At 37.5% G+C, this 18786-nt stretch overlaps 1 protein-coding gene across 1 annotated transcript; it reads left to right on the plus strand.

Annotated features, from left to right (window-relative positions):
* Positions 1 to 3035: 3035 nt before the first annotated feature.
* Positions 3036 to 4886, plus strand: LOC110885663 (11S globulin seed storage protein G3-like). The gene is made up of 3 exons (XM_022133368.2): positions 3036 to 3356; positions 3442 to 3713; positions 3793 to 4886. Exons 1-3 carry the CDS (start codon positions 3068 to 3070, stop codon positions 4732 to 4734), a joined length of 1503 nt encoding a protein of 500 aa, XP_021989060.1. The 5' UTR covers positions 3036 to 3067; the 3' UTR covers positions 4735 to 4886.
* The last annotated feature ends 13900 nt before the right edge of the window (positions 4887 to 18786 follow it).

Here is an 18786-nt window from a genome sequence, read left to right on the forward strand (position 1 = left end):
TTTAAAAATCCCGTACCCCTCGAAAAAACGGGCCTTATGCGGAAGTCCTCCTCACACACCTAAAGAGCCGCCCATGCTTTTTATCAAATAGATGTGCATCATGTAGTGATTGTTTTTACTAAAATCCATTAGTTTATAAATATTTTAAATGTTTTTTTTTGTTTATATAAAAAAAGAAAATTAAAAAACAAAATGTCCAAAATACTCCTGTATCAACTATGCAAAAAGACAAAAAAACCCTTTTGGTTAACAAAGTCTTTAATTTAACTAAGTTTGTCATTTGAATGGAAATTCAAACAAAAACGAAACGTGGGGGCGCGGGGGTGGGGTGTTTGGTTACAAAAAGTTTTAATTTTAGATTAAAGTATAAAAATTGCCCAAACCTCAGGACAATTTTTACATTTATAACTCATTGTCTAAATACTAAAATACACCAAGTCAATGGGTGAAAGTTACTATCTTTTTTATTGCAATTTCACATTACCTTATTTACTTTTGAGAAAGACGACATAACAATTAAGGAGTTATAGTCTGATCGTTTGCGCTATTTTTCATACTTAAGGTCCAGGTTTGAATCTTTTAAACATTTTTTTTTAACTTGATCATAACAATATAACAATTAAGGAGTTATGATCTGATGGTTTGCGTTATGTTTTCGTACTAAGGTCCCGGTTTGAATCTCTCAAACAATATATTATTTTTTCTTAAAAACGAATGAGACATGCTCACAATGGGAATTGAACCGACACCTATTGGTTTAAAATTAAAGCTATAACAAACTGAGCTACACATTTTTAATTTAAAAATGTCGACTATCTTAGTTAATCAAATAAATTTATTTTGATTTGTTTTGTTAATGTATTTTCTCCTAATTTAAAGTTGATGTGTATTTATATAATGTTAGTAATATTTTATTAACATTAATACATGCTTCAAGTTTTGTGTTAGTCTTCGTTTTTTATATGGTTTTATCAGCAGTGTGGTGTACGATGACGATTATTTAAATAATGACGGACTTCTTGGTTGTTACTTATTGATGTACGAAGCTGAGATGTAACGAACCGAACACATATAAATAACATTTTGGATAAGATTACGACTTTATTTATCGGTTGCCATGAAATTTAGAAGATTTGGGTTAAGACACAACCACATATAATGTGATGGTAAATAGCATTTACAACTAACGTTAATCTTTTGTTACAAATGTTGTTAACTAGATTTTGCCCCGCCCGCGTTGAGGGGCACTAAACCAAATATTTTTCTCTCATAACATGTACGTCTGTGTTTTGTTTACTTGTACATACTACTCATAACACGATCAAAAAAAATTACTTTGAGTCAACCAATTAAACTAAAAGACTATAATACTTTTGCTTAAATAAAACAAAAACGATAGAAAAACTATAATTTTAAACAGGGACAAAATTGAAAATTTTCATGATAAATGAGCGTGCGCCAGTCAGCCGCCTGGCACGAATAAAATTATACCGAGTCAAATAATTAAAACAAAGCACTACCACAGTTTTGTCAAAAAAAAAAAAAAAAACTAAAAGACGGTATAATTGTAATTTTACACTGGGGGGGGCAAAATCGTAACTTAACTGGTAAAGTAAAGACAAATGATGGCAAAAATGTAAATTTATACTAAGGGCAAAATCGTAGTTTGGCTGGCAGGGAAAAACAAAATTAATGTCGAAAATGTAAACTTAAACGGGTCAAAATTGTAATTTTGAACCAAGGGCAAAAATGTAATTTTTAGTTGTGGGCGAAAGCGTAATTTTATTTTGAACTGGAGGCGAAAACGTAATTTTGAACCAATGGCAAAATCGTAATTTTTAAGCGGGGAGAAAATCGTAAATTGGTTGGGCCAATGGGGGAGTGCCAGACAGCTGCCTAACACTTTTCTCCCATCTTGTGTCTGTAGTTATACGCTGGGGGCAAAATCATAGTTTAACTGGGAAAGCAAACAAAAACGACGAAAAAATGTAAATTTAAATTTAAAGCAAAATCGTAACTTACCTGGGAGGAACAAAACAAAGCTAATGGTGAAATTGTAAATTTAAACGAGACAAAATCGTAATTTTGGACCAAGGGCAAAATCGTAATTTTTAACTGGGAGTAAAAGCATAATTTTATTTTGAACTCGAGGTAAAAACATAATTTTAAACTGTTGACAAAATCGTAATTTTAAAGCGTTACCTGGGAGGAACAAAACAAAACTAATGGTCAAATTGTAAATTTAAACGGGACAAAATCGTAATTTTGAATCAGGGGAAAAATTGTAATTTTTAACTGGGGGCAAAAGCATAATTTTATTTTGAACTCGAGTTAAAAACGTAATTTTAAACTGACGGTAAAATCGTAATTTTAAAGCTGGGGCAATATCGTAAATAAACAGGTAAACTACTCTTCACCAAAGCTGCAAAATGTTATAGAGGTAACTAGGCTTGATATGTAAAATTTTTAAAGATTATCAGGTGTTCTTACGGTTTTACATCTAGTAAGAGATTAAAAAAAAAAAAAAAAAAAGCAAGGAAAGTAAGTGTAAAGAGAGTAAAGAGAATGTAGCCATGATATGGCTGATTGTTCATCACCATCCCATTTATACTTAGGCCACACGGGGTGGTTCACTAGTGATGGGTTCTAGTGATGGGAGCACCCAATCAAATCATGCCATGTCAGCACCCAATATTCTAGTGATAGTGATAGAAATGTAGTGGGGGTGGTATCACTAGTGATGGGGATTTCAATGTACAAGTATCACGCGTGACCACCATAACTCGTTATACTATAACTCGTTATAAAAAGCACCGGCGGCGGTGTTCCACCCCGTTATATAATTTCATCACGGGGATTAACGGATGTGCCCCGGGTGCTCTTATCATCTTGATGATGCATATAGACAAACACACTACTTATACAGATGTAGCATGTCTCAGCTCCAAATGTTGATCTTCTCCTGGCATAACCTCTTAGATGTCACTTCCTCCTTGATCTTCTTCCACTATAAAACCAGCTAGTTCACAACACCTATTCACCACATCACATCCCATTCCACTTAACAATGGCATCCAAAGCAACTTTGCTCTTAGCTTTTACCCTTCTCTTTGCCACTTGCATTGCCCGCCACCAGCAACGGCAACAGCAACAGCACCAGTGCCAGCTTCAAAACATCGAGGCGCTCGAGCCCATCGAAGTTATCCAAGCTGAAGCCGGTGTGACCGAAATTTGGGACGCCTATGACCAACAGTTCCAGTGTGCGGGTGTCGATTTTATTCGACACCGGATTCAACCTGGTGGCCTTCTCTTGCCTTCCTACGTCAACACCCCTATTTTGGCCTTCGTCGAGAGAGGTATACACATAAATAAATATTTTAAGAGTCGCAAATTAAGTTTAAAAATAATAATCTAACTGCAGTGTTTTTGGCATGTTTAAAGGTAGGGGTATTCAGGGGGTTATATTGTCGGGATGCCCGGAAACCTATGAATATTCGCAGGAGCAACAGTTTTCCGGTGAGGGTGGCCGCAGAGGAGGAGGAGAGGGCAATCAGGACCGTCATCAGAAAGTAGAGAACTTAAAGGAGGGTGACGTGGTTGCCATCCCCACCGGAACAGCTCACTGGCTTCACAACGACGGCAACACAGAACTTGTGGTGGTCGTCTTCTTGGATACTCAGAACCATGAGAACCAGCTTGACGAAAACCAAAGGGTACATATATACTCTAAAAAACTACTCCATTTTAAACCTAAATATATATATACTGAACTAAAAACTTGTAACGTTTCAGAGATTCTTCTTAGCCGGAAACCCTCAAGCTCAAGCTCAAAGCCAGCAGCAACAACAAAGACAACCACGCCAACAATCTCCTCAAAGGCAAAGGCAAAGGCAAAGGCAAAGGCAAGGGCAAGGTCAGAACGCCGGCAACATCTTCAACGGTTTCACCCCCGAGCTCATTGCACAATCATTCAACGTCGACCAAGAGACCGCCCAGAAGCTACAAGGACAAAACGACCAGAGAGGCCACATTGTTAATGTCGGACAAGACCTTCAAATAGTCCGCCCACCACAAGACAGACGCTCTCCTCGCCAACAACAAGAGCAGCGACGCTCTCCTCGCCAACAACAAGAGCAGCAGCAAGGCAGACGTGGCGGATGGAGCAACGGTGTGGAAGAAACCATCTGCAGCATGAAGTTCAAAGTGAACATTGACAACCCTTCCCAGGCTGACTTTGTAAACCCGCAAGCCGGCAGCATTGCAAACCTCAACAGCTTCAAATTCCCCATTCTCGAGCACCTCCGGCTCAGCGTGGAAAGAGGCGAACTCCGTCCGAATGCCATCCAATCCCCACACTGGACAATCAACGCCCACAATCTTCTCTACGTAACCGAGGGAGCCTTGAGGGTACAAATCGTCGACAACCAAGGAAACTCAGTTTTCGACAACGAGCTCCGTGAGGGACAGGTGGTGGTGATCCCGCAGAACTTTGCGGTGATCAAGAGAGCCAATGAACAAGGAAGCAGGTGGGTGTCTTTCAAGACTAATGATAATGCCATGATAGCAAACCTTGCAGGGCGTGTGTCCGCCATCAGCAGCATGCCGGTTGACGTTGTGGCGAATGCGTATCAGCTATCTCGAGAGGAAGCTCAGCAGCTCAAGTTTAGCCAGAGGGAGACGGTTTTGTTTGCACCAAGTTTTTCCAGGGGCCAAGGGATCAGGGCTTCAGCTTAAGTCAAGTGTTTGTGTGTTGAGAGTCGTTGTTAACTTGAACTTGAAGAATAAACGACATAAGGGAGTTATGTAATATAAGTGCAAGAGTAATAAGAGCTTGATGTATATTTTTGCAATTATCTAAATAAAATATTGTCTCGCTTTTGGTTAATCTATTATATATAATATGTATTTGTGTTTCATATTTTTAAATGGGATATAATCGGACAGCGTATGTATCTTAAATTATACACTTTCGTTGACATGTATATAGTGCTTTTGTTATTTTTGATATAAACATATTACATTTTTAGTTTTGTTGTTTTTATATACACATATTACATTTTTAGAAGACTATTACTTGGTGTCTAGTGACCTAAATCTTGTTTATATTCAAACTAGTAGTTGGACCCGTGTAAAACACGGGCAGTTTTAGTAACGTTTTATTATATTAATTAGTAAGTAATTATCGGTTCATTTAGATTGTCGGGGATTTGATATATATTGACATTCAAAGTTATTGTCCAGTAGGATGACAACGAATGTTAACCTTTTTGTTTGTTATTGTGAATTGGATGACAACTTGGAGTTTTGGTACTTGTAATACATGTTGATCAGATGTATTGAAGAGGGTTTGATGTTCTTGACAGAGGGTGCTTCTGATCTTCGAGTTGTTAACTTGAACTTGAAGAATAAACGACATAAGGGAGTTATGTAATATAAGTGCAAGAGTAATAAGAGCTTGATGTATATTTATGCAATTATCTAAATAAAATATTGTCTCGCTTTTGGTTAATCTATTATATATAATATGTATTTGTGTTTCATATTTTTGAATGGGATATAATCGGACGGCGTATGTATCTTAAATTATACACTTCCGTTGACATGTATATAGTGCTTTTGTTATTTTTGATATAAACATATTACATTTTTAGTTTTGTTGTTTTTGATATACACATATTACATTTTTAGAAGACTATTACTTGGTGCCTAGTGACCTAAATCTTGTTTATATATTGTTTATATTCAAACTAGTAGTCGGACTCGTGTAAAACACGGGTAGTTTTAGTAACGTTTTATTATATTAATTAGTAAGTAATTATCGGTTCATTTAGATCGTCGGGGATTTGATATATATTGACATTCAAAGTCATTGTCCAATAGGATGACAACGAATGTTAACCTTTTTGTTTGTTATTGTGAATTGGATGACAACTTGGAGTTTTGGTACTTGTAATACATGTTGATCAGATGTATCTATAGTTGAAGAGGGTTTGGTGTTCTTGACAGAGGGTGCTTCTGATCTTCGAGTATTATGAGGCATATTTATTAATAGCGAGCATAGCGCCCGCTATAGCGAATAGCGTAGCGTAGTGCTCATGTGTCGCCATATAGCTAGTAGCGACAAATAGCGGTAAATAGCGAGATTTTTGTAAAATTTTTAGCTTCTTTGTATTTTTTTTCGTAAAATATATGTACAAAAAACCGTGATAAATCATATCACAATTGTTAACAAAAACTCTGTTAAGAGGAGCATAACATCTGTTTCTTTGGTTCAAATGTTTGTTTAAGTGTATTTAAAACACTGCTTAAGACAAAAGAACCACTGTTTCTCAAAACCATTGTTTGACTCTAGAAGTCAACCAGATCCACTGTCTTCTCATATTTTAGCACTGTTTTACTCTTCAAAACTCTATTCAACCTAACATGGGTTTCCATCCAGCTGTTGTTCAAACCACTGATTGAGTTATTCAAACGTCTGTTGAGCCCAACAGAGGTTTCTATCAGACATTTTGAGAAACAGACCTTATCTTTCTTTTTTAAAGGGTTTTGTAAAAACAGAGCTTTTCTCAAACAGAGCTTTGGGTTGTCGAATAAAAATTTGCCATGTCAACAAAAAGGTTTTAAAACGACATAAATAAAAAACTTTCGGAATGATATAGGTAGAATACGACCACCACTTTGTTAAACGATATAGAAATCATACCAGTTCTTCATCATCATCCTTAATTTTTATATTAGCAGTTGTGTCGTCACATACGGCAGCCACAACTTTATGGTAGGTATCTAATGATTCACAGGTTAGTTCTATGTGTGGAGTTGAGTTTGAAGGTCAAAATAATGTTGACGATAAAAAAAACACATATAATCTACTGTCGATAAAGTATCTTACTTGAAATCCAATTAAGAACCATAAATGACGAATGATTATACATTTTTTTAGTTTGTTTAAACTAGCGAGCCTGATCGAGCTTAATAAGTGAAGCTCACGAACATTTACTAAATATATATTTTTAGGCCCGAGCTCAGGCTCGGTCTCATTCAAGAACACAAATCAAGAACATACAGAGATAGATTGAAGATGATTTTGAGAATGTAATTCCCATCACCAGCTTGCATATCCGATGACGCGATATAACTTGTAAGATTCTTTTTCCTATCGGCTCATCGTATTTTGCTATAATTAGAGTTTTTGTTTGCACCTGTGACCAAAAGTTCAAATCTTTTTATCATCATCATATTTACATAACATATTAATCAATATAACAACTTAGTTAAACCATGAAATCAAAGTCTATTGACTCTACAAATGACCCTTAGCCAATGTGTATCAATAAGCATGTGGTGCACAGAACTATGAAGCATAAACAGAACATTTAACAATAATTTGCTATAATTAAATTGATATAATAGGCTTAATTACGTCATCAGATTTTTCTAATAGTAACAATTCTACCTAAATGGGATCTTCTTAGAAAACAAATGAAAAACTTAGAATGTATTTGAAGACTTACTTCGCCTGACACTTGCCTTTAGGAAGTACGGTAGGATCTCGCTTAGCTTTGATACGGAATGACGAAATTATCCATAAAGGTTTCAATTGAAGCTTCTTTATCATACGATCAAACAAATTGTTTTAACCAACAGCATACCGAAACCAAGACTGCCATTTAATACGTCCTCATATTCAGCTCCAAACTTCTGTGCCACCTTATCTACCTTCTTGTTTCGGGCATATGCAGCTCTATCATAATCTAACTGCAAATGAGATAATACAGAAAAAATAAGACTCCAATTCAGATGATTAAATGATCTCATATTTTAACCCACAGTTTAAACCAAATCAAACCAAACAGTATTATCAATATTTGTCATAATAATATTTTCCTGATGACAGTTTCATAGTTAACCATACGATCAAACAAATTGTTTTAACCCATTCGTGCACAATTTGACCAAGATCAATATAGAGTAAAATCAAGAGGTACCTTCATGAACGGATTCATTCATATCAAAATCTGATGGTAAACTACCATCATTTTCATCATCTGAGATCTCCATATTGCTCTTATCTAATTTTATACAATCAGATCAAATCATCAAATTACATATCATACTAAAAACAAATACACATCCATAACAGAACACTGATAACAGTTTCATAATTAACCATACAATCAAACAAATTGTTTTAACCCACAGTTTTAAATGTGTCAACCCACAGGTTTAACCCAACATTGGTTTCAACCACTGTTTTCTCCACAAAACACTGTTTTAACCCAACAGTGGTTTCAACCACTACTTTCTTCATAAAACACTATTTTACCCAACAGTGGTTTCAAACCACAGTTTTAACCCAACAGTGGTTTCAAACCACAGTTTTAACCCAACAGTGGTTTCAACCACTGTATTCTTCATAAAACACTGTTTTACCCAACAGTTGTTTCAAACCACAGTTTTTAACCCAACAATGGTTTCCAACCACAGTTTTAACCCAACAGTGGTTTCAACTACTATTTTCTCCAGAAAACATTGTTTTAACCCAACAGTGGTTTCAACAAACATGAACTAATAAGATCAATTAATTATGCATATAAACACCTGCATGATCCGGGCCCTGGCTTGATGGTCAAGTAAAGACTCTTGGGGACGAAAATGGCATTTTACTCATTCAGAAATGTCACTTACTTTCATTAGAGAGATATTAGCTGAGATCTGACCAAGAAGTTGGTTGTTTTGTTCGAGTAAGTGCCTTATTGAACCACTTAATGCTGCATCAATCAGTAGAACAATTGATGTGCGTTAGGTGTAATATATTTTAGGTATGTATTTTAAGCCCTTTTACACTTTTTTAACCAAGTTTTAAATTTATAAAACACGATATTTACTAACACTAAACACACATATGGGCAAGTGCACCCATCGTGGACGTAGTATAGTGTTGGTAAGATACCGAGGTCGTCCAAGGACACAAGAGCTTTTAGTACCGGTTTATCCTCAACGTCTAATCAAATCAAATTGTTAGAAAAAGATTTTTAAACTAAGAAAATAAATCTAACTAAAATGCTGAAAATAAAATAAATAAAAACAGATAGACAAGATGAATCACTTGGATCCGACTCGTGTGTTAGTGTAACCTTTGATTATTTTCGCACTTTTGCACTTGTTTAAGAGATTATCTTAGTTATTGTAGTAGGCCCCTCTTTTCAAGGCGACGTTACCCAACCCAGTAGTTTGAGTCAGCAAGGATACAATCCTAAAGGATCGGATTATTGAAAGATAATTAATTAAGTTATTAATGCATAATGTGGTAGGCCCCTCTTTTGAAGGCGACGTTACCCTCAGCTAAGTAGTCTGAGTCACCAGGGATACAGTCCTAAGTAGCTGGGTTAAAGTTTTAATAGTAGTTTAACTTATGAGGGGGTCAAAGAGTTTGGACCCCCGCCATCCAATACCTTTAGGTATTGAAGGAGGTCCTACTAAATTTGACCCAGGTCCTTTGCAGGATCTATAAACTGAACAATGGCAAGACTCTTACCAAACCGTTCCCTTAACCCCCGACCAGGTAGCCAACATACCTCCATATAGACCGTGGAGATATGAATGGTGAAAATCTTTTATTTTATATAGACAGTAAAATAATGCCAAGACACCACGGACAAACGATAAGGAAGAATCACCTTCAACATAAGAAACTAGTAATTAAAGTCATTAATACAAAACCAATTAAAAAGTGCAAAAGATTAAAAATAAAAAGTATTACACTAAACACTTGTCTTCACCAAGTGATGTAAGAGACTTAGGCAAACATGGCCTTTGATTGTCAAGAACTCTTACGATCAATCTTGGATCCCGATACGACTCAAACACTCTATGATGGACAATGGATGATGGTGGTGGATGATGGTGTTATGGTGGTGGTGGGTGGTGGGTGAAGTGTGAGAGAGGTGGTGTGCCAAGGGATGAGTTGAAATAGGCTCCAAACGCTCCTATTTATAGGCTGAACAGAAGCTCGGGCACGGCCCCGTGCCCGCTGGGCACGGCCTCGTGTCCATCCTTGTCTCTCTCTTCATTAATTGTATTTCGTAATTACAATAAATGTGCCTGCAGGAAGCTGACCACGCCCCCGTGTCCGCTGGGCACGGCCCCGTGGTGGGCAGTAGAAGCTTCTAAAGGTTTGTCTTTTCTGCTGCTACTTGGGCACGGCCCCGTGCTCGCTGAGCACGGGGCGTGTTCAGTCTTCTGTTTTCTTGGTTTTGCTTGGGAAGATGCTGTTGAGGGGTCGGGCATTCCACTTTTGCTCCTTTTCTTGTATTTATGTTAGATTTTGCTGTCTTTTTGCTTCTTTTGTTAATTTGAGCTCATTTAATCCTGAAAATACAAAAGGAAGACAAAAGCATACTTTTTCCAACATTAGTACTAAAAAAGGGTTAGTTTTATGCCATAATTGATATAATTTATATGTTACATTTTGTGCATATCAACAATCCACACAATTATTAGAGTAAATAAAAAAGAAAAAGAGCCCCTTTTTTCTATAAAAGTATGCAATTTTGATATTTAATCTTCATGTAAGCTTGATGTTACTAAATTATCTCTAAATCCCTTTTATTTAATCATGTAACAGTTCAGATAATTACCTTCAAAAGTCATGCCATCAATCTGAGTTCGATTACTCATGGTAACAGGAAACGGAGCCACATTAAGTGTTGGAACTGATGATATACTTTGTTTTGAGGATGATTCTACCAAATTATCCTGAAAACACACGACAATCAGAATACTAATATTTTTACCAAATAAACGTAATTATATGGAAGAAAGATTCATAATTCGGGTGCTTCATGAAGTTAATCACATTTTGGATATTAATTACGGGTGGGTCAACAAGATTAATTGACCCTTTAACACTTTTTTAGGAGGTCGTATGACTTCTGAAGGTAGATTTTGGAAATAATGCCGAACGGGTCATACATGTTAAAGGTCAAAGTCTGTCTTTAATGTCGAACGGGTCATACAGGTTAAAGGTCAAAGTCTGTCTTTAATGCATATAACCAATATATTAAATGTGATAATTAAAAACCATTATTTACTATCAAAAATGAAAAAAAAAATGTGATTCTATATTTCTATGAAGAAGGAGATCACCACCAAGCCCCACCACTTGAGCCATATTCTTATCCAACAACTTGATTGACCCAGTTGGACCCGTTTAAACTCATGCATTGTTTTTCAGTGGCACCCATCATTTCAACCCATAAACCATTATCTTATGGGCCATATTACACATGATGGATTATTGCACCATCTTATGGCCCAATAGTTAGAAAAGAAATGTATGTATTTATTTATCTTAATCAGTAAACTCTTATTGCGTCGAGAAAACGTGTATGTGTTATATGTAAGAAAGAGAACATACAATGACCTAAAACTTTTAGGTGATTGTGTGATCTCTTTCTTCCATTTAAGACATACACATTCTCTAGACACGATTATAGTTAATTGATTAAGATATATAAACACTTTCTTTTTGTTTAGTTATCAAACGCCATAGCATATAGAATATAAAGTGTATGTAGGCCATGAGGGCGTGAGACTTTCGACCTGTTTGACCCATTTCCTTTTTAGCCGTCTTTTATTTTACAAATTTGACTGTTAGAGAAGAAAATGTAACTTAAATCAACCCATTCATAAGTAAACGGGTCGAAAATGCAACCTCTGTGACCGCCCATTAAAGTATAACTATAATAAGCTATTTATAATAGTGTAATAATGAGCATATGCCGATAATGAACATTAACTAATGTTATCATAAGTAGTCAATTGATAAAAGGCAACACGAATACACGATACGATGAAAACATGTAATAACTCACCGCCATCCACTTACACCTTAGTGCAACATCACGAATAGTTTTATCACGCATTGTGGTAGCAATTTTGATATACCTCATAATACTGGGTTCATCAGCAAATCTACATACATTTTACAAGATCTTATTACACACTTTTTCATATAAAAAAATGCTCATTAGAAAGAAACTGCAACACTAATTACACATATTCTATGTGTAGAAACTGAAAGTTGCATTAGGTTAATCAAATAGAAGATTAAATATAATCTACTCAATTAGCATATATTAAGGTAACAACATGACATACAAAATTGGAACAAAATACTTACTTGGATAATCCTTCTTCCAACTTACGTTGTTCATCAACAGACCACTCAACAGCCAAACCTGCATCATCCTTCAACCCTGAAACAGAATCACCTAGAACAGACCCACAAGAATGATTGTTTCCCATCATAGGATTCCCCCAAAACCTCGTACTTGTTGTCGTTGAAGTGGCCATCAGAATCATCTGAGATGTGCTGTCTGCACCACTCGATTGAAACGAAATCGCATGTCGATCGTAATGAAAATCCATGATTAAAAATCCCAAAATTAATAACCCAAATTGATCCAAATCACTGAAAACCTATGAAAACCAAAAAGCATAATATAAGTTTGGAGAAGCACATCGAAGTCACAAAATCACTGAAAGGAGATCTTGATTATATATTCCTAGGTACACCCGTTCCTCGGTGAATGATCTATTCGCTTGTATATTGCTCCGGCGTCATCTATTTATGCAACCAAAGTAATAATCATTTAATTAACATGTCATAGACCATAAAACACCCATAGCAGTTCAACAATGGTAAAACCTCGAAATGCTTCCAAAGTCACAACCCTCTTGTAAGGCCTCCTAATCCAAGATCTCACTCAGCTAAAGCAACCAACAGGTGTGCGGAATCCACTTGATGATCAACCACTGTAGATGAAACACTAGAATGCAAAGATTTGTGAGAGAAATCAAGAATACATAGAGTATTCTTGATAAGGAAGATGAATGACGTCACACACAGTAGCCGCCAGACAAAACACACACACAATGATTAGGGTTAGAAAGGTGCACAGAATTTCACAAAGAGTCGCCGCCTTGTCTATTCCACATAAAGGTATAAATATAAGGCATACCCCGGACTTTCAAGACAAACTAGAAAGCCCGGACAAACAAACTACACAAAGCAAAACTCTGACTTTTGTCCTAAACAAAACTCAGACAAAAGTCTAGCCTAAAACTTGGACAAAATGTCCAAGGATAAAGCTAGGACTAAGTTTCAATATATGTACAATAAAGACCCTATAAAATGGGAGGCATGCACTTATCACCTAAAGTGCATTAACAAACTCCCCCTTGATCAGTGCATGGTCTTCATTGGTCTCGAGATCTTCATCCTTTCCTTGAGTAGTTGCTTCCTGCCCAGACCTTGTTCTTCACACAGAACTGAACCACCTTGATGAACTGATCAGCTAGCACACGATCTTCTTCAAGGTATTTTAGAGGCAGGCGACGAAGCTTCTTCAGATGCGCTTCCCTTAGATTGACAAGCCAAATCGGATCCATTATTTTAGCAATCTCAACCATCACTATCTTTTCTGTAATCACAGCTTCCCCAGTCTTGCCATTGAGATACCAATAACCTATGTTGTCAAATTTATCGAGATCAAACTTACGCATAGGAATTTTACGGAGGCATCTCGCTGGAGGATGGACCATCTTCCATTCTTCTTTACCAGTGAACTTGTTTAAGTACTTAACTCCTCGACCAACTGCTGGCTTGAACATCTTCCATTTACTTTCTCGACTCTCAGCAACGAGATGAGGAATCAATCCTCTGATACTAGCAACATTTGTATGGTTGTTGAGATCGAGCTGAGCAATGTGATGGAGATCACGAGCTGGAAGAGTCTGAAGGAACTTGGCCCTTGGCCTGAAATACTGTACCCCATCGGTCCTTTTGATCATTACCAGGTCGTGCTGCTCATCGAAATCCCAACTTCGAATCTGACCTGAATACTCACCTTTTGTGGATAGATACCTCTTCCTTTGAGTTTCATCTGGAAGATCTCTAAACCATTTGTGAGCTGCCAAGCTAACTTCCTCGGGAATTTGAATAGGATTAAAGATTTCTTCGTGCATTTCACAGCCAAACACAAAGCCTCTGATAACATCACTGTTGACCGGTAAGGACTCGTACTCAATCCTCTTCCTTTCCGCAGTCTCAATGAAATTGAACTTACCAGCTAGTTCGTCATCCGTTCACCAATCTTCAAATATTTCCATAACCACTTCACCAGCTCCTAAAACCAAATCGCAGCAGGATCAGAATCAGATAGGGCACCTATATCAGTATCTACGTGCGCTCCTTGACTGCCCCCCTGCTTCGCTGCGTTGGGATGCTTGTCCTTGTCAAGATCGTCTCTGATTTTCTTTAGTTCATCCATCTTACATTTAGCCTGAACCTGAAAATCCGAAGCCGAAATCTCCCCCTGAGCAGCAAGGAGTGAAACGAGATCTGTCACAATCCCGAGAAGCTGATCCGTAGTACTAACCAAAATCTGTTGTCGGGCAGACGTCGATGCATCTTGTGTTATGAACTTACCCAACTGAACACTCTGATCTTTGGTTAGACGAAAAAGCTGTGTCATCTGCTGGTCTCGAACTGCATCCCTTTTCTTCAAGAAAGCAATTTCTTTCTGCTGCCTAGAGATCTGATTCTTGTGTTGTACCATAACCTTGGCTGCATCCTGAAATTTGCCACGAACGAATTCCTGAAAATTCTGCTCTTGACCTGAACTTGATGGTCTCGAAGCAGAAACTGTAGAAGATCTAGGAGCAGGAGGTCTTGAGTCGACGGCTGTGCACTGGATGGCCTAGGACCTGAAGATGGTGGAATTGGAGGACGCAGAGATCCTTTCTTTGATCGCACTGGCAGACTCGGACTGAAAGCAACCTTCGGACGTGCTTGTCGTGTCTCTGGCGCTTGCAAATCGGTGAAAGCACTAGAGTGCGATGGCAAAGAAGAACTTCCTGATAAGGCAAACACATTACCCGTACCCATTTGAGAAGATAACGACCCAAATAGTGGCACCGGAGGAATCGAAGAAGACATCATTGGCGATACTGGTTGAAGAGAAGTAACCATACTGGTAGCTTCCACAAAGGAAGAGAATGGAAGTGAGGAAGACAGTGACGGGAGAGCTACAGATAACTCCATATTTAGAAGACCTCTGGAGTCTGATGGAGCAGAGCTGGATGTAACCGTGACCGAAGCAACTATCGGACTCGAAGACTGAAGATCTGAAACTGTAATACGTCGTCTCTTATATGTCTTGAGAGGAACTGGCACGCAGACAGTATCAGTATCAGGACGACGACGGTCCTCCTCATCATCATCAGAAGAGGACGAGCTAAACACAATTGAATCTAAATCATTCGCTCTGTCATTCCAACTAGCTAAGCGTATACTCCAGTCGGAAGAAGGACCGAAAGAAGCAACCTTCGGCTCGAAATAACTCAAGCTTTTCTCTTTCAGAGGGTGAAATACGACTTTGAAGTTACTTCATTACTAACAGAAGGTATTGCTTTTCAGATGGCATATCATTTACGGATTCATCCACATAAACTTCTTCCATAGGACGCTTCCCTTTGTCAACTGTACGGGAGGACGGACCCGCATCTAGAGCTGCATCAAGATCTAAAATCACTTCATCAGTTTCTACAGCAACTCCTGTTGCCGAAGACGTAGAAACTGGAGCTTGAACAGTCACAGTTTTTGAATAGAAGCAACAACAACTGGTTCAGCAACCACTGGTTCTTGAATGGGTTCAGGTTCCGGAGGATTAACCGGTGGTTGTTGAAGATCAACCTGAGGTTGAACAACCACGGGCTCGTGAGCATCATCAACAACTGCTTGCATACCTCCAACAAAGATTTGATCAACACCACTTCTAATGTTTAACCAATTCGGATCATGTTCTGGATTGTAGTTCCCTTGAAGAATAGCACCACACAAGGGAGTCGTAGCAGGACGAGCATCAGTCCTTTTGGACTCGTTAACCCTTGCACAATCAGTGAAAATACGAATAGGCATGGCTGCTTGAGCGTAGGCAGGTAGAGTTCCATCGAACGAAAGATTTGGCAATAGGTGTCGAATAATAAGTGAAAGAAAGCGAGGATACAAAATCATCAGTCGCTTATCATTTGCCTTCAGACCAATCTGGTGTTTGAAAGCTTGGAGAATCATCAGTGAGAAATTGTACGGCTGGTTGTAAGTTAATCCAATCATCGCAGAAAGAAGATCATGACCCATCGTATCAGTTCCCGATTTTCGTGCAGACAGACACTGCATCAACACATGAAAGAAGTATCTCCACTGCCCAATAATCAATCCCTTGTAGATCTCCTTTCTGGTAAAAGAGCCAACGTAGCCGAAGGGTCTAGCCCCACGTTCACGGATTTGCCGCACATAGCATGTGTTTCCATGATCTAATTCACCAAAACGCAAAGCCGCACGAATAACTGCCTCCGTGATAACAATAGGGCTTCGAGAAATAGTAGCTTCGATAGAATCATCAACAATCTGAGCCGTACGCCAAAAATCCTCAATATACGCTTGCACTTGGTGAATATTTTCTGAAATCGCGAAACCAATTCTTGAACGTTGAAGAAAACGTATGATATCAGAATATTCGGCTCCACCACGAACGTCTTCGTTTAGCAACGCAATTTGATTGTGATTACGATGAAACCCGCGAACAGGACGAGGTTGTTCTACCATCTCTGTTGGAAAACGAACCAAAAAAACGAAACACATGCATCAGATATAAGTGCAGAACAGGTAGAAAATAACAGTATGCAGTTTACACATAGTAAACTTCAATATTCAATTTCTGGCAAAATTACTGTCACACAGTTAAACAAAAAAAAAAATGAATCATGAGCAGTCAATCCTGTGAAAACACATCTAAAGATCTGACTTTAAACTTAGACTGTGATAAAATCACTAAACAGTAAAAAAAATCGGACTGTAAACCAATGAAACTCGGGACTGTTAAAGATCGGAACAGGTTGAATAGACTGTCTTGACTGTTTAAAAATCGGAACCTCTGTATAAACACTCAGAAACACTACCTATTTAAAACTCGGAAACACAAAAAAAGAACTGTAAAACTCAGACCATTTGCACACAGAAAAACTCGGAACGTTATCACACATTTGACTCAAGTTTCAAAATCACACAGTTGACTCAACTTGAAAAATCACTCGGACTTGAAAAATCACACAGTTGACTCAAGTTTCAAAACTCGGAGACAAGTTTTTGACCTATACAAAACTCGGACTTGGAAACTCAGGATGAACCTTGGAAACAGAGACTTGGAAACATTGATAAACCTCGGAAACATCATCACAACTCGGAAACATCAGACTTCAATACTCGGACTAAACTTTTACCAATTAAAAAAACCGCTGAACCAGTTGAATCAACACAATAAAGCTCGGACAATTGAAACTATTCATAAAGCTCGGAAACAAACACCAATTTTGTTGATTTTTTTTAAAAAACTCGGACTTGAGAAAGTTAAACCTCGGAATCAAATTGAACAGTTTGTCTTACTGTTTAAAACTCGGAACAAACTTTGCCTTCCTAAAACTCGGAATTGGAAAAAGATTTTACCAAAACCGGAATACAGAAACCATGAACAAAACTCGGAACCATCCTTTTGTTAAAATTCGGAACAACTGGAAACTCAGACTTAAATCTTTAAACTTTTAACAAAACCTCGGAGCTGAAAAACTGTTTGAACAAATCTCGGAGACTCGTAGACCATCTTAAACAGACTCGGAACAGAAAATTCTTTACCAAAACTCGGAAGTGAAGATCTTTTGACAAAAACTCGGAATACGAGTTAAAATCTTATCATGGAATCAAGGCTTTGATCTCTCCGAACTTACGGAAGAGAAAAAATGTTGAATCTCAAAGATTTTAACACAACAAACAAGAATACTTCTTTCATGATGGATCAAAAAGGTGAAATTTTCAAATAACTAATCATCTTCTCCATAAGAACAACCAAGTTTCGCGCCAAAACACCAACCAAAAACTTTACTAAAACTTCTTTCAAACAAACAAATTGTTACCTAATCAAGCATACTCAAACACATTTTCACAAAATTTCTACTAATCGAGGCTTAAAATTAACTCAAACAATCATTATTCTTCAATATTCAAAACCCCAACCTCAAGAACACCAAGTTCTTAAAGCCAAACACAAAACCCCCAATTTTTCTTACAAAACCCTAACTTCAAGAAGCTCAATAACATCAAATAATATCATCAATTAGTAAGAAAGCAAAAAGATTCAAGCATGAATTTAACAAGAAACATGAACACTAAGTTCAAATCCAAGCCCTAGAAATAAAAAAAAAATCTTACCAAGTTTGAGACAATGAAGATGTAAAGATTAGAGATTACATACCTTGAAGAAGACTTAGGGTTTTAATCACAAAACAAACAAGAACTTGCAAGAAGAAGGAAGAAGTATGGAGGTGAGAAGGGAGGTGCGAACTCGGTTTGGAAGAAAGAAACTCTCTGAGGATTTTGTATTGAACAAGAAACAAATGAGTGTGAGGGAAGCTAAAAATCGGACAGGAGGGGGGATAAAAGGTCGGTTACCGTGGGTTAGATTTAAAAGGGCGGACCAAACAAAAAAAAATAAAAAGATCGGACCACATTTTCGTTTAATGCCCGGACCGGATAAAATCATCTATTTATTTTTTATTTTATTTTATTTTTGTTTTATTTATTAAAAGCTGGACCGGATAAATAATAAACGAACAAACATCGGACCAAGATTCGTTTAATTTTGCACTGAACCCCTAAACTTGTTTCAACTT

The sequence above is a fragment of the Helianthus annuus genome, chromosome 10 (genome assembly GCF_002127325.2).
Source record: "Helianthus annuus cultivar XRQ/B chromosome 10, HanXRQr2.0-SUNRISE, whole genome shotgun sequence".
NCBI classification, from domain to species: domain Eukaryota; kingdom Viridiplantae; phylum Streptophyta; class Magnoliopsida; order Asterales; family Asteraceae; genus Helianthus; species Helianthus annuus.